The sequence below is a fragment of the Lytechinus variegatus genome, chromosome 1, assembly GCF_018143015.1.
Source record: "Lytechinus variegatus isolate NC3 chromosome 1, Lvar_3.0, whole genome shotgun sequence".
In the NCBI taxonomy this organism is placed as follows: domain Eukaryota; kingdom Metazoa; phylum Echinodermata; class Echinoidea; order Temnopleuroida; family Toxopneustidae; genus Lytechinus; species Lytechinus variegatus.
Genome location: NC_054740.1, coordinates 42,941,092 through 42,958,303, shown reverse-complemented (window position 1 = coordinate 42,958,303; position 17,212 = coordinate 42,941,092). Strand labels below are relative to the sequence as shown.

General features: G+C 34.7%; 1 protein-coding gene and 1 long non-coding RNA gene across 3 annotated transcripts in view; one reads left to right on the top strand and one right to left on the bottom strand.

The window, feature by feature from the left end:
• Window positions 1-17,212, bottom strand: part of LOC121414634 — a 40,132-nt gene that overhangs the window by 11,822 nt on the left and 11,098 nt on the right. The window contains exons 2-6 of one of the 2 annotated variants that reach the window (XM_041607777.1): window positions 5,640-6,170; window positions 4,421-4,460; window positions 3,159-3,365; window positions 2,216-2,347; window positions 681-839 (exon numbers count right to left, since the gene is read on the bottom strand). In XM_041607777.1, the coding sequence (XP_041463711.1) occupies window positions 681-839; window positions 2,216-2,347; window positions 3,159-3,365; window positions 4,421-4,460; window positions 5,640-6,008 (907 nt within the window). In that variant the 5' untranslated portion in view covers window positions 6,009-6,170. The remainder of the gene's footprint in view (window positions 1-680; window positions 840-2,215; window positions 2,348-3,158; window positions 3,366-4,420; window positions 4,461-5,639; window positions 6,171-17,212) is intronic. The other variant, XM_041607778.1, reaches the window with a different exon arrangement.
• On the top strand, window positions 12,890-15,764 carry LOC121414660. Its single transcript, XR_005969893.1, has 3 exons — window positions 12,890-12,969; window positions 13,626-13,841; window positions 14,864-15,764. It is a non-coding gene; the product is annotated as an uncharacterized LOC121414660 (long non-coding RNA).

The window sequence follows — 17,212 nt, the reverse complement described above, 5'->3', positions numbered from 1 at the left end:
ACCTGAAACTCGCACAGGATGTTCAGTGATACTTGATTACTATTATGTCAAAGTTTCATTAATCAGATCCATAAACTTTCAAAGTTATGATGGTAATGCAACAGATACCCCCAATTCGGCCAAAGTTCATTGACCTTTGACCTTGTGACCCAAGAATGCGCACAGGATGTTCAGTGATACTTGATTACTCTTATGTCCAAGTTTTATGAACTAGACCACCATACTTTCAAAATTATGATGGTAATTAAACAAATACCCCCAATTTGGGGAAAGTTCAATGACCCTAAATGACCTTTGACCTTGATCACGTGACCTGAAACTTGCACAGGATGTTCAGTGATATTTATTACTATCATGTCTTAGTTTCATGAATCAGATCCATAATCTTTTAAAGTTAGGATGGTAATTCAACAGATGAAATCCGAGGCACATACCCATTACGCATTATATACCGATTGTAAATGGTAATGAATTTCAGACAACCTGTGAGACAGTCCAGCCTGCAGGTAGCAAAAAAAGTCTTGCATGGAACAATGTGAAAAGGCCTTTACTAACAAGCATTCCTGCTTTCTCAGTGAGGTAAAATAACCTCTAATTTATTAGTCACCATTGCTTTTCAACTGTTTCTTTGCCATTACTATCACAGCCCAGAACCAGATAATTCACCAGTATAAACTAACCAAGACAAGGAACTGACAAGTTCTGCTTCAATCGGATGGTCTCCTCGCTATCACCCAGAATGCTAAGTGTTGTTGGTGTCATAGGATCAAAGGTCACAGGGATATTGCTTCCTTTTCTCTCAAGCCGATGCATGTAAGTATCAAACTTTGTCCTGAAATCTACAAGTAAAAATTATTTTGAAAAATGATTATTTACGGAACAAATAATGGAAAGTGTATCAAAATTCTGTCAATATCCCAGGCCTTGTTTTTTCTGGGCACAATAGTTATTCTTATAAATATGACAACTGATCTTTTGCAAAATGTGCTGTAATACAAATCACAGTAACGGCTCTTGGACAGTTAAAAGTTGTATTGTTGATTTACACAAGTCTAGAAAGCAATTAGATATACCTATCATATTGTGAGAAGCAAATACTTGTAAATTAGACCAATTTGATTCATCCATTTTAAAAAGGAGATGGAAACCCTTGCAACAAGTTAACTTGTATCCCGTATAAACACAGAATAAAAAAAAATAGGATCAATGATAATCTGAGAATAGGTCAAACAATAAAAAAGTTGAGCATTTGTAAGTCAAAATCACTATAAATATTATGTTTGTAGATCACAGTCAGACTGCAGGTCTCTATACTAATGAGCAGGATTTATCGAAATCCTATCGTACCTGAATTCATCTCCCTGCAAAATATCGTGAAATTGTGAGACTTTCTTTCACAAAGAATTTAACCACTTTATCCTTGAGTAAAATTGATTATTTCTGTACCATAGGAAAGATAAATGTTACTCTTTTATATCGGTCATTTCTCAAACAGAAATTAAGTGTAAAACCAACTTTTGTCGCATAAAAATATTATTTTGTATGTTCTGGATAAAAAGTTTAATCTAAATTACAAAAACCTTTTAAAAAATTCAGATAATGACCTGAAAGAACAATTTTCCTTCTTTATAATACCCAAAACACGAAATTCTATTAATATTTAGAGCAGCAATGGCTGAATAAAAAGGTGTTTACGTCTGCACCAAGCTCATTAATTATGCAAAAAACTTCTAGTCATGAATATCGCTTAGATAAAAGAAGCTACTTTTTTGTACACTGAAAATATACACCACAACATCAAATTTTGCTGATTTTGATGATAGCACAAACTCTTTTGGTTTGAATTTTTTTGTATGGCAACAGAAACCACTTTGTTCGCCATATCCTGACCAACCATTGTAAACTTGCCGATTTTATTTTTCAGTCAAACTTGCCCTTTGCCCACATCAAATTTTAACGGTCTGATCTTTATTTTTATTGTTTTTTAACATTAAAAAATAATAAAACCAGGCAATTTGAACGGTATAACATCGTCCATACTGTGAGCAAAGGACACTCTTGTTTGACTGCCCCTAAATCTCCATTTAATGTGAATCAAATAAATGGTACTTTCAACATATCATCAACCTTCTATTTTTACAAAAGTAGATTCCTAACAGCCCCCTTCATCCTTAGAATAAAAAGAAATTGAGACAATATAATGTTTATATCTCACCTTGTGATGAACTAGACCACCATCTATATTCACCCTTTCTTCTGCCTTCGTCTATCAATACCTTATTAGCTCTCGATTCTTCTTTACTTGTAATCTGCTCAAACACTTTCTTTAGGGGAAGATTAAGATCACCTGTAAAAAAAAGAATAAAATCATCAATGAGAAGTAAAAGGAAACATCTGCAAAAAAAAAAGATTACTTGGATTTCAATTTGTAAAGATAAAGCCTGTCTAAAGCTTTGGTAGAAGATCAGTACTGAATGTCACCTGCAAAAGTGCAGCAATCACTGAATGTGTCATCAGCTGTGAGATTTTAAATTTTGAAATTTTTTCCCCAGTTACAGTTTTAATTTGGCATCTAACGCTGTCATTAATGTTTTATTTTGATTTGAAATACCACTACACATTTTGTTTGAAAAAAATGATTAGAAAGCTACTGTCAATTTTGTGCTCATTCTGTGCTCGAGAGGATTTCAAATAAACAAGAGATAATACTAATTTCATCTAATTTCATTGGATCTGGTACTGACCAAAATCAATTTTGAAGTAAATTTGTAAATTCATCCAATAAAATATGTTTCTATATCCTTGACACCATTGCTGTTTTGAAGCACATACTTCACATTAATATAGTCTAGCTTAGTAATGAACTAAAATAGTGACATGCACTTTGGGGATAATTCACCTTAAGAAAAGATTGGCTTTAACCTCACTTTGTCATCTGCATTAATTTTGTTACATTTGGGAAAGGGACAGGAAATAAACTTAATGGTCTTTTATAAGGGTAACACCAGGCAGTAGTAGTTGTATAGATCTCTATCATTGAATCTTATCATTTGAAGTAATTATGCCATGGCTGGGATTTGATCCCATGGTCCTCTGATTCAGAGTCCGAACTTACTAATCCACTGGGCCACAACAATCCACTGTGCACATACATGTACCTTCAAAGAAAACTGGATTCCTTTTCTCCGTATGCCTCTTGAGCATCACCGGCACCACAGGTTGGTTCTTATAGCTCTTCTGAACTGTCGTATTATGTTTTTCCGGTTGTATGCCATCATCTATTGGTCCAACCACATCCACATCCATCTCACCATTTGTGTAATGGTGTGGGTTTGTAGATGGCCCAAATTCCTCCTCTGTAAAAACATTTTTTATAAATAGGATGATGCGTTTATTAAACCTTTCGCTACTTTTAGTGATAAATAATCCATTTGATTCAAAGTGCTGAAACATTTATGTACACTAATATGCCTCTTGAAAGCCATTTTTTCTGTTTTTTTTTTTTACTGAAATCAATGCTAACAACAGTAATGCTTATGCTAACTAATATACAAATTTATTACAAATGACCTTGATATTTGAAGACTCACTCTTTTGATATATGCTTTGTTTAAGTTTAAGGTCTCTTTATGAAAATTATCAATTGAGTCAAGTCACAAAATGTATATTAGTATCCTAATTTCAACAAATCCTTACAGAAAAAGACCATGGATTTTGGTTACAATCGTCATATCTTGCCTGGCCTAGCAACAACTGATGGATTCAGCCATACCTTCTTGCTTCTGAGGTGCTGTGTGAAGTGACAGCTAGGTATTGTGCTCAACAGAATTATTTTCTTTCAATTCAAATTCAACCCAGTGTGAAGTGATATCCAGTGTTACATGAATTAATGTTTTGTGATGCTTTTTATGCTTAATTTCATTCAGGTTATCATGATGCTTCTCCTCATGATCAAGCCCATACATGCCCTAGATGCGGGGAGAGTATGTCTCTCAAGAATCAGACTTTATAGTCTATAGAGATCTGGGGAGCGTTCCATGAAAGGAATTGTCGGACGTTTTATAAGACAAGTCCTGTTTTATCAGACAGTTACCATAGTAACAGTGCTTCTCAACCAATCAGAATCCAGGAAAGTTGTCAGATCTGACAACTTGTCGGACGAAAATATTGATAAAACGCCCCCTGGTGTCTTCCCAATCTTCGCTAGCGATGTTTATCCATAATGTTCATTTCAGAATTATTATAATAAAATCTATGTATCTGTATATCTCTGCTCAGTGTCTGTTGGCATTCAACTTCATAGGACACAGACTCCATAAACAGCCAAAGAAACCCCCATTCATTCCAATACAGTCAATCACAAAACTTGTCCTAAATAATAAAAGGTATTTGATCTATATCAAAAGCGAAGTTTACTCACCTTGTTTTGCTTTACTTGTATCCGTTTCTCTGACACAGGCCTAGTGTGAAGAAAACAAATGGAAAATCAGCTGATAACTAAATTGCTAAAAGCATGTTGAAAGCTGTAAAGGGATAGTCCAGGCTGAAAATATTTATATCTTAATACATAGAGTAAAATTCACTGAGCAAAATGTTGAATATTTCATCACAATTTTTTCAATATTTCACACTCTTGTGAATAATATGTCTCCCTTATAATGAAATAAGTTGCAGCAATACATATCTAATGCACTTAATCAGTTGTCAATCCAATTTTTCTAGTTCTTGGAGGAAAAAATTTGAAAAAACCTAATTTCATATAATAAAAAAAAAAAGAACAAGTAGGGATGTGACATCATCAGCCCACCTAACAAATATTCATGATGACTGTTTTCACAAAATATTGCTAAACTTTAAAATTCAATAACTTTCTTCTTTGTCATCCGATTTTGATGAAATTGTTTGGCATTTTGCTCAGTGAATTCTACCTAACAAATATTCATGATGACTGTTTTCACAAAATATTGCTAAACTTTAAAATTCAATAACTTTCTTCTTTGTCATCCGATTTTGATGAAATTGTTTGGCATTTTGCTCAGTGAATTCTACTCTATTTATTAAGCTATAAATACTTTCAGCCCCGACCATCCTTTTAATAGGTAAAGTGACTATGTGCATTATAATTAAAAATTACCTAACATTCTACATGTAGGTTGACAATATTGCAGTAGCATTCCCCCAGTATTTTGTAAGTTATTGATTCATTGAGAAAATTTGAATTGTGATACATAAGGCCCCCTCTCAGTAATGTTTTGATTTTCTATAAAAAGGGGCATTTTTAGCACTTTTAGCACTATGAAATTAGTGATTGGACATCAGAAAGCTAATAAGCAGGCAAGTATAATGTCCTGGGCCCCATTTTACAAAAAAAGTTGTTATGATAGCAACTCTTCCTGCATGTCAACTTTCATTACAAGAGCAAAGCAAAAAGCAGAAATTTTACTGTTTATGAAATTGGGCCCTGATATTTTCAGCCCACTGTGTGCGTGATAATTGATTTTATATAAAAGAAAAATATTGTAAATATTTTAATTTCATCGAGCAGCCAGTCAAAATAAGTAAAAAACTGTTAAAATTGTGCAATCTAATTAATTCAAACTAACTACCTAACAGAAATAAATGCAAATGCTCCACCTCACCCCTTGCAAATCCATGCTAGATTGTTCTTGTCTCTCTGATGACTTCAATCTCTGGCTTTCCTGGTGACTTTCTCTAAGATCGATTTTCTTTGCATTCCTTGATGCCTTGAAGATTGTTGGAACTGCGTCATCATTGAGCGCTCGGCACATACTCCCGATCCTACCCAACATTGGGTCAGGTTCCTTGTAGCAACTGTCTTCGAAATGCTTGGAGCAGATCACAGAGCTTTCCTTAGGTGTCCAACCCTCTATTACATTCTGCACTGCATGGATCCATTTCTTGCGTAGCTGGGGATCTTCCGGGAAACTGTGGACTTGGATGGAGAAGGAGTTGCCCCCTTCTTTCTCACATGCATCACAATGTGACATGGTTGACCTTTGACAGGTCAGTTTCTTCAGCCAAATAGCTTCTGAAAGTGATCTTTACGTCATGGCCTGGATAAGGACCAAAGTCAGTATAATTTCCTACTCCCAGACCCAATATCTCTTTCAAGAACCTCTAGATGGCAGATTTTTAACTAGGCAAGATTCCTGGAGAAAATATATAAAGAATAATATTAAGAGACAATGTATTATTTAGAGTAAAGTTGGTAAGGTTGTACACTGCAGTTTGTGACAATTTTGTTCCGCCATTGCCCCACCCCCATGGATCTGCCCCCTTGCAGCAGCATTATTGGGGGAAATATTTTTTTTTTAATAAAAAGGTAAAAACAGGCCACCATACTTCTTATAGTTATGGTACCTATCAACATCGTAGTTGGTTGTTTGCTTCAGATCCCTAACAAGCAACTGTGTTGCCCAGTCATGTGAATCCTCCATCATATCACAATTTTTGGCTTTATTTAGCCCAGGAATATGGAAAAAAAAAAATTTGCTGAACTTCAAGGAAAAGAAAAAGATGAGACAGATCTAACATGCAAATGTGTTACTTTCTTTGCCATCTGCAATTTTTTTTTCTGCTACGCCACCCGGCCACCAGTCACTGCCTGACCAAAATAGTTGTAATGTTGAAAGGTATCTTGTGGCACTTGATATTAATCCTTTCTAATTCCCTGAAATGTTGCAGACTAAAAAAGATCCAGCAAAAGAAAAAGGATTTAGGCGCAGTCAAAATTTTACTTGCACTGTTGCACACTCAGTCCATGTGGTCTGAATTTCAGCCGCTATATTATTGGACAATGGTTTTATAAAAAAAAATTGCTCCCAATTCCAATCATTCCATTAAAAGAGGGGGTTATAATTGCTATCAAAATAAGAAGAGTAAGAAGGGTGGCACCTTAAAGGGATGGTCCAGGCTGAAAATATTTATATCTTAATACATAGAGTAGAATTCACTGGGCAAAATGCCAAAAATTTCAATAAAATAGGATAACAAATAATAAAGTTATTGAAGTTTAAAGTTTAGCAATATTTTGTGAAAACAGTTGTCATGAACATTCATTAGGTGGACTGATGATGTCACATCTCCACTTTCCGTTTTCTCATGTTATTACATAAAATCATAATTTTTTCATTATTCCATACTTGTGTGAATATGTCTCCCTTATAATGAAATAAGTTGCAGCAATAAATATCTAATGCACCAAATCAGTTGTCAATCCAATTTCTCTAGTTCTTGGTGGAAAAAAATTGGAATAAACCTAATTTCATATGATAAAATACAAAAGAACAAGGGGAGATGTGACATCAACCACGTAATGAATATTCATGACTGTTTTCACAAAAAATTGCTAAACTTTAAAATTCAATAACTTTGTTAATTTGTTATCCGATTTTGATGAAATTTTCAGCATTTTGTTCAGTGAATTCTACTCTATTTATTAAGCTAAAAATACTTTCAGCCCGGACCATCGCTTTATTGATATCCCAACACAAAGAGAGGCTTTGATAACGCAGCTGGTTCAATGCACTTATGTGTCAGATCAGTGCGTGTATGTGGATGCGTGACATATGACTGTGAAATTAATGTATTGGATGATTTGAATCATCTGCTTAATATTTAGACGTCTACACATCATTACTTCATTGTTCCGAAGGTACTTCTGGATCTAATACATGACCAGAGGAGAGCTGCTAACCTGAACAAGAACGTTTTAGTATTTTTAAAGCTGAAAATCAGTGTTTTGGTGAGGAAATCAGTATTTCAAAGAAATACCACAGGACAACTCATAAAACATAAAATTTCATAGTACAAAGGTATGGGTAAGATTTGTTTATATTTTTTTTCAAAATTGAAGCCGATTATTGCTGATGCCGAAATAACGAATTTGCATGTTCACTTGTTAGAGGTCCAAGTTGGATCCATAGTATCCCAAGTGCAAGTTGGACCTCTAAAGTTTATTAAGATGCACTTGTTTCGTCACGAGTGCAAGGTTAGTCTGTCAGGGTATGCTTCGCTGAGACTTCAACTGGTTCCGAGGCATCCTTTCCATCAATAGACCAATGATGGCCATTAGGCAGGGCTGGCGATTTTTTAAAAAGTGTAAACACCAAAAATATAACCCTCACACTGAAATAATTTCCAATTTCATACATTTCACTACTGAAATTATTAGCTTCTATTCTATTTCATATTGAAATCCACTCAAATTCGAATTCATATAGAATATGCAAGCCATGACGAAGATGCTGTTACTGCATCCTCTCATGTAGGGTATTTAGCTCCCACTGACTGGTTAGGTCCAAGTTGAGGAACTGCCTTGGTAAAGTTAATACTGCAAAGTTATTGTTCCTATTCAAACATGATATGAGAATCAGTTTCTTTGGAAGAATTCCATGATTCAGAGACTCACATTCTCGAAAGAGAAACATTTTGATTTTCAAGGACTGAAAATCATGTGTTAAATAAAGAAAACTACATTTCTTTTTTTTAAACTTTAAACCTCCTTTGGAATTTAAGCCATGGTTGGAACTTTTTGATTGTTTAAAGTGCATTGATTTGCAAAGCTGTGACTTATTGGGAAAAAGTTCATTTGAATTATTTGTTTTGGTACAATAAGCCTTAAGTTGTACATTGTATGTTTCAATGGAAGTGATTTAAATCAAGAAATCATAGTGAAAGTGGAGTAGGGCTTTAAGTGTTAAACCTCTTAACGATTTATTCATGTTTTGATGATACAAAGTGATAAAATCTTTCTATTTTGAGTGAAAAAAATAAAACTGCCACAAATAATCAATGATTTGAAGAAAACAAATCATAGTGAAAGTGATGTAGGGGCCTAAGTGTTCAACTGTTTATAGGCTACATTGCAAGATCAACCTGATTTTGTTGACATGATTTCAATTGTTTTTAGTGGATATGAAGCATTTATTTGTTACTTTTGATGATATAAAATTGATAGAATCTTTTTATTTTGAGTAAAAAAATAAAACTGCCACAAATAAAAAAAACTGTCAATCATTTGCACATGTTTCAATGGAAGTGATTTAAATCATTGATTCAGGGATTCGATTTTAAGGCGCGTGAGAGCGATCGCGCGCTACATGCGCGCCTTAATCCATTTGAGGTAGCGCGATTAATAGCGCGCCTTGCGATCGTTGACCTGCGCGGAAATGCCTAAAGTCGCCCTCGAAATCACCCAAAATCATGCTTATTGCCGAGTGATAACAACTCAATATGCTCGAGCTCCGCTTACCATTTAAAAATCATCCAAAATCCAACACTCAAAGTCATGAATAATCCTTAAAAATAGCGAGTAGCGCAGTTTCAAATTCCGACGTTGCGTTATTTTTTCTGTACCACATATTTCCATACACATGGTACCAAGTACGGAAAAAAAATCAATGCAACGGTCGGGAAACAGTTGCATGTATAGGGGTCCATTATGACTACCACCATGTGCAATTTCGAATGCACATGTTTCCCCTACAGATATCACAATTCTGTGATTAAATAATTCGAATTACACAAGAAATAAATCCCCGAGTCTTGTAACCTAGCATTGGTGAGTTGTCATTCGGCTTTGCTTTTCAAAACGGCTTATTAACTTCCAAAATAAGTTACCTTATTTATTAATTATAACTATAAAATCATTTGTTTTCTTTGTCTAGGGGATGAGGTATTATATCAGACAATAAATCATCAAACAAAGCTCCATCTATTTTACAAGGCTGGCGGCAGGCTCACGCATTGGCGCTTTTACTAGCTAGCCTGCCAGAGCTCTGGGGGACAATCCACTCGGTAAAGGCCTCAATGATGGTGATTTACTGTTTCAGACAGAGTTTACATTTCATGAATATTATTCAAAACTGGGGGACAATTCACTCGGTAAAGGCCTCAATGATGGTGATTTACTGTTTCAGACAGAGTTTACATTTCATGAATATTATTCAAAACTGCCAGTAAAGTTTGATGATTTCTTCATTGTCATGTATATTTAAGTTCTTAATGAATACATTCTCACCGAATTTAGACTCCCCAATAGAGAAATTAAATTTTCATGGAGATCTGCGTTTTCAAAGAACTTCAGGAAAAGTTAGGGGATGTGGGCCTTTTAGGCTTTATTACATGTACATGGCTGAGTACAGGGTATTGTACTGGAATAGATGGAGTAGAAATTAGATATTGAATTCATATCCAAGTCCAACTCACAGTCACACACACCCACATCCAAGATTCTAAGCATGAAAAATAACTTTAAAAATCATACAATATTGAACAAAAAGTAATAATTCATTAATAAGTGAACAGGTATTCCTCAAAATACAAAAAATAGCATTTAAAGAGCCCCTGAAATGCAAAAAGTAGCCCCCGAAATTTGCCAAAAAAATTTAAAATGGAGCCCCTGAAAAAAAATTGTCAGTGACTTAACTTTAAGCCAAAGTCAAAAATTTTTCTAATTTTTTTGATGAATCCTTGTTAAAAAATAAAATCGATAGTGTAGAAATGTCAGAAATTAAGTTTTATTCCATGTACATGATTAAGGGCTAGATATTTTTTAGAAGGAAAGTAGAAATCTCAGGGGGTGAAAGTTTCAGGTTTTGGGACCCGGCTTCGTGCATATGACTGGGAAGGAATACCTGGCTTCATTGAGAGTAAGCTACGTTAGTAAATGATTTTTACTTTCTAGAAGCCGCCTGGCTAGGCTAACCAGGTTGGATATAAAGTAAGAAATTAAGCTTTTCCTTTTTGATGCTGATTGCTGTTTCGACATATATATATTGACGTATAATTTTTACAGTAGGCCCCCTAGGCCTAAATAGAAATCTATGACTATGCATTTTTTCCCACCTTTGCCACTCGGAGTATCAGAGGCAGAGCTGCAGAGCGAGTTTTGGACCTTGATGTTCAGGGGCGGTATTCTGAAAGCTCAATTAGCAGTCAATTAGCGCTCAATTAGCATTTTGGTATTCTGAAAAGTCACTTAAGTGCCCCTACCCTTATTTGGCAGGGTTGCGTTGCGCGCACTTGCAATAGTACGCGTTATGACCGCGCGAAGACTTAATTGAGTAGTTACGAGACTTTTGGTATTCTGAAAAGTCTCATAGCGCTCAATTAACGGACTTTCCAGTGGAGAAAGATAATGGTGATAAGAGGTCCATTAAGTCTCATCATATCTTGCTAAATGTGGCTTTCATTTCGTATAAATATCATCAAATCGGTTTAATAGTAGGAGGAAGGAAGAGAATAAAGGAGAGAGCTAAAAAGGGAATAGAACTTAAAGAGAGAAAAGGTGGTGTACACTGTTAGAAAATTTATCCTTAAACTAAAAGAAGTTCCTGCAGCAGAGTCTCGAGAATACCTGTAATCTTACCAGATTGCGTAATCTTACAGGAAATTGGTATTTGGTGTGTGTAATCTTACAAATTTCCTTAAATAAAACACTCTTTTCCCCTTTTTCTAACAGACCTGTTCTGTTAAATTGCAGAAAAATTCCTGTTTCATGAATTTAAAGAATGATTCTGGTATTGCTTTCTGCAAAATCTTCTTTTATTTTTCTGTAAAATCAGTTTTTTTTTTAACAGTGTATAAACAAGTAAAATAAGGAATGGCCTAGGGATTATATTTGGTATAAATTAGAAAGGGGGGAAAAGGAGACAGAAATATTTGTGTACGTATAGGGAAAACATGACTATTATTTTCTATATTTTCTTTTATTATTAGCATCATAAACTATTTTGTTTTCGCACACTTTTTTTACAATAATGAAATTGCCAAATCACGGTAGATGCAGCAATGTGCAGGGGTGAATTAAACCTTGTTTCTGACAATGAAAAAAGTAAGCATAGACCCCTTTAGTATTTAAACGAATATAGAATAAAATACAAAAGAAAAAAAATAGTGAGTGATGCCATCGTTCACCCCACCTATAAAAACCTGTGTCATAACGTTTGTACTTCAAATTTCAATAAAATTTCGGCTTTATTACATTATGCTTGTTTGATTTTTAAAATATGTTTATTCAAATTTTGTTGGAGAAGATTTCTCATACAAATGAAAAGTATGTAGTTTTTTTGAATAAGTAGGAATTAAGTTAAAGAAGAACCCCCCCCTATCATGGCCCCGAGACAGAGGCAAATAAAATGTTGTAAAAAAAAAGAAAAAGAACGGATAGCGGGTTGTGAAAATCAGAACGCGTTGGAAAAAAGAGAAAAGCACAAAGATACAATTAATGAGAGAGAAGGGGAAAAGACAACAGTTGATTTTAACAACATAACGAACCTCTAATCTCCGATGCAAATATGCTTAAGCATTATTTTTCAGCAAAAATTCTTTGTATCAAGATCGTGGTGCAGTGCACCTGCAGCAGCCGGGCGCTGCGCTGCAAGGCAGCAAAGTGAAGAGACACTGCGCGCTAGGAGAAAAATTTACGTTGTAAGAGCGCATTTGATTGGCTAATTCGGCTCAGTAGGGGAGTGGCCTAAAGGGACTTAATTGAGCGGGGTCCGGACAGCCCGACCACCAGACAGCCCGACCCTGGACAGCCCGACCCGCTGCCCTGGACAACTCGTCCCGGTCGAGTTGTCCAGGGTTGGCTCTGAATCGGACAACTCGACCACTTGAATTCTTCTTCAAAATTTCATTAAATAAAATTTCAAACTTTACTTCAAAAGTATTTTCCCGCATAATCCATGTTTCTTCAATACATTCTCGACAGAAAAATTGACATTCAAACTTTACTTCAAAAGTATTTTCCCGCATAATCCATGTTTCTTCAATACATTCTCGACAGAAAAATGGACATTTCAGTGCATTTTGAGCTATTTTGAAAGAAAATATAGCGAGTTCCCTTGCAACGAGAATAATGCGATACCGCCGGCTAGCCGTGTTCATTCAACTTACAACTTGCAAATTTGAGTTGATTTTTCCGTCACTTTACATAGTTTAATGGTGAGTGTGTGCTATTTTGTATTTTCATATTCCATTTTCACATTTCCTGTACTTATTTAAAGTTATTGCATTTCACAAAATTGATACTTAATGCAAACTTTTTGAGATAGTTCACCTGGAAAGGACACCAATACGGTGCTTCGCCTCGCCGGCCAGCCAGCTGGGCGACCGGCTGTGCTGTGATTGTGTGAGGCAGTCGGCTCAACTAGCTATGCGAAGTCAACTTACTTATTTTAGTTGATTTTTCCGTCTCTTGACATATTGCCCATTTTCCAGTGGCGAGAGTGTGCTATTTTTGTATTTTTACACTTCTACTTATTAAAAAGTTTTTTTAATATCACTAAGCTGATTATCAATCATTAGGACAGTGACTGCGTGGTCTGAGAATGCACTTCCCAATTAAAGTAACCATCCTTGACGCCCCTTTTTGGAGGCCTTCAGGCCGCGGGGGGGGGGGGGGGGGGGTGCTTCCAACCAACATCTAAACCAATTAAGGAAATACATTTGTAAGTTATGAAGTTTACAATATGGAATAGTTTATTGAAAAAAATGTGTTGTACCGAAATTGAAAAACTTGTTTTTATCAAGATTTAAATTTTAAAACTTGCTTTTCCTTTAATATCGAAAAACATGTCTCTTATTTTTTTACCTGTCAGTATCTGTCACAGCTTTTTTAAATGCAAATTCCACTGGAAACAATGGGTCTTCTGGAGGATACAAGCACTTGGGCTGGTCCCAACCACCTACACCCGGGATGAGGAGAAGAGGTTTCATACTCGACAAGCGATGGCCTTTCCATTTCTTTCACGAGCAGAAATGATACCGAGTTCCAATGACTTGGGCATCAGAGCAGCAGTCCCTTGATCGATGAGGTAAGTACAGCTTCTTAGATAATATCAAATTTGTGCACTTCATGCAGGCATATCAAATTTCAATTTTTATTTTTTGGTATTTTCAAATTCTTTAAATGAAAGAAAGAACAATTGAATTGAACATTTACTTACATTTATTTCTTTTATACATTGTTTGAATTGAACAAAAATTTAACTTTTTTTATATATATACATTGTATTCATAAAAATTCAAAATTGCTTCTTAAAAATGTAACTACTACATGTTTAGGTTAAGTAGAAGTTGTAACATTCTAAATTAATTTTGGGTATGTAGGGGTTATGCTTAATTCATGAGGAACATTTATGTCATACACATATAGACGATACCAAGTATCGTTCAAGTGAGCTTGAAGGGGAAGTTCACCCTGACAAAAAGTTAATTGTAAAAACAGCAGAAAAAATAATAAAAAATATTGACAAAGGTTTGAGGAAAATCCATCAAAGAATTGAAAAGTTATTAGAATTTCAATTATTGGATTTGTGATGTCATGTGCGAGCAGCATTTCTGCATAATAAATGGTAAAAAGTCAAGAAATTGTAATTTTCTAAGAAAATTGAAACTGGTTTTACTATTCCTTTTGTATATATTCAAAAGACAAAACATTTCACACCCAAACATGAAAAGAAAACGAAAATAAAACATCAGGAACCATTGAAAAAATTGAATTCATGAATTTTATATTACAAAACATATGGGGCAGCTGCTCATTTATGACGCCACAAATCTAAAACTTAAAATTCAAATAACGTTTTTAAACTTTTCCTCATACATTCACCAATATTTTTTTGGCATTACTTTTCTGCTATTTTACGACCAACTTTTTTTCAGAGCGAACTTTCCATTTATGATATTGAATTAGTTGCAATTAATTTAACTTTAATATATTTAAAAGTATTTGCTTCTAAACTGAAGGTTGAAATGATTTGATTTGTTTCAGTAGCAAAAGAGGTGCAGAGCTTCAAATAGTTGAAATTACTTTATTTTATTTCTATCTTTCCAGCTCTTTGAGACCACCTGAATTGCAAGCTCTGTATGGCCAGTTTTTGTGTGACAAAATAAAAGATAAGGGTTGAAAATCCCTCCAGCTAAGTTAGGGATCATGTAATTGCCATGGAAACCAAATATAGTAATGTATAACAGGTTGTATATTCCTGAAAGTGCAATTGTTGGATAAATGTTAATTTATATTGGCACTAATGTAATTTTAAGATTGTCCTTATTTTTAGCTTTACATAAACACCAAAAGCAGAGAATATTGTTCCCAGTTGGAATTGTGTCATATTTATTATCATAATAGTATTATCATAATTGTGGTAATGTAATCCTATTTGAAATTTTGAACCAGTATTTATTTTGTGTGGGATATAATATGTTTTATATACACTGAAGTTCAATATGTGTTACTATGTAATTTTAGATCTGATCAAGTTTACCTTAATGTTACTTAATAAAACCCACTTAACTCCAAAGAAGTATTTTGAATATTTGGTTCTTGCACTATTTTGTATCCCTTTTCTCGCTAAATATTTACCTTTTATTGAGAGCTGTGTTGACGGGTTCCATGACATTTGCTCTGGCAAATTCCACACCATAATCTTATGAACAGCTTCAACCAGTAAGGTCTAAACCTAACTTAAAACCATATTGCAACCCTGAACCTCTATCTTAAGGGGCTTTCACAATTGCTCGTGCGATTGTTTGCGATCACTTGGTCACAATATATGTTGCACAGAATTGCAACGGTGAAGGGTCGTAAGTAGTCACGCAACCAATTGTAAAAGGGGCTTTAGACAAAATTAAGCCTGGGGCAATTGTCGCAGGAGCAAATGTTGTGTCACATGGTAATCAGATGGAGATGATTGGAGAGATGAAGATGGGGGGGGGGGTGAAGATGGTGAAAGGTGGGATGGCCATGATGAGGAGTGATGGAGTTGAGAGGGGTGTGGATGATGAGTGGATGGAGATGATGAATCAATGAATAGGATTTATATCTCCCTTATCAAATCAGCGCGTGTTGAAAACGCTTTGAAATGGGAACCAGATAAATAATAATGTATTTCATAACTATTAATGAGAATTAATGAAAAGTAAAATTTCAAGATTCAAACTCGCAGCTAAAGAAGTCATATTTGCGATTGACAAATTGAATATTTCAAGCTAAAGCTGTTGGAATTCTTGTAGAGAGTTGATATGATTATCATTAAAGGGGTGGTCCAGGCTGAAAATATATTTTAATACACAGAGTAGAATTCACTGAGCAAAACGCTGAAAATTTCATCAAAATCGGATAACAAATAATAAAGTGATTGAAGTTTAAAGTTTAGCAATATTTTGTGAAAACAGTCGTCATGAATATTCATTAGGCGAGCTGATGATGTCACATCTCCACTTTCTGTTTTCTTATATTATTACATAAAATCATATTTTTTTCATACTTGTGAAAATAATATGTCCCCCTTATGATGAAATAAGTTGCAGCAATAAATGTCTAATGTACTAAATCAGTAATTGTTGTCAATCCATTTTTTCTAGTTCTTGGAGGAAAAAAATGAATAAACCTAATTTCATATAATAAAATACAAAAGAACAAGTGGAGATGTGACATCATCAGCCCACCTAATGAATATTCATGACGACTATTTTTTACAAAATATTACTAAACTTTAAAATTCAATAACTTTGCTATCTGTTGTCCGATTTTGATGAAATTGACGGCATTTTGCTCAGTGCAGTGAATTCTACTCTATTTATTAAGCTATAAATACTTTCAGCCTGGACCACCCCTTTAATCAAAAAGTGGCACGAATATTCATCTTTGGATAAAGACATGCAAGATTCAATTTTAAATGTGTTGGAAACGGCATTACCATGGGAATAACAAAAGACGGGGTATTAATTTCCTTCAGTTCAGTGGTATCCCTTTTCTGCACTTTTATTCCTTTGCATTATTTTTTCCTTTTTTTCCTTTCTTTATTTGCGCCCCCTGAATGTGCCCCCTAGATACGACCCTGACTGACCTGGGTACAATACTAGTTTTATCTACTTGATGGTAGCTCCCCAAAATCTATCAACTTTTGACATGGCTGCCGAATAAAAAACATATCACTTGGGGGGGGGGGGACCTACCTATATATATATAATAAAGCTAACTTTCAAATGACACCAAAATGTATTGAGCGAGCACTTCCCACTTAAAGGGTATATGAAAATTAGGCTGGGCAGGAAATAGCCTTCCAATTTCAGTCAGTTTTTGATAGGCAAATCCGTTAGAACCTGCAAAGTTAAGGGTGTTGTGATAAATTAATGATCAATCGTGGCCAGTTTTGGTTGTTAAAGCAAATTTCATAAA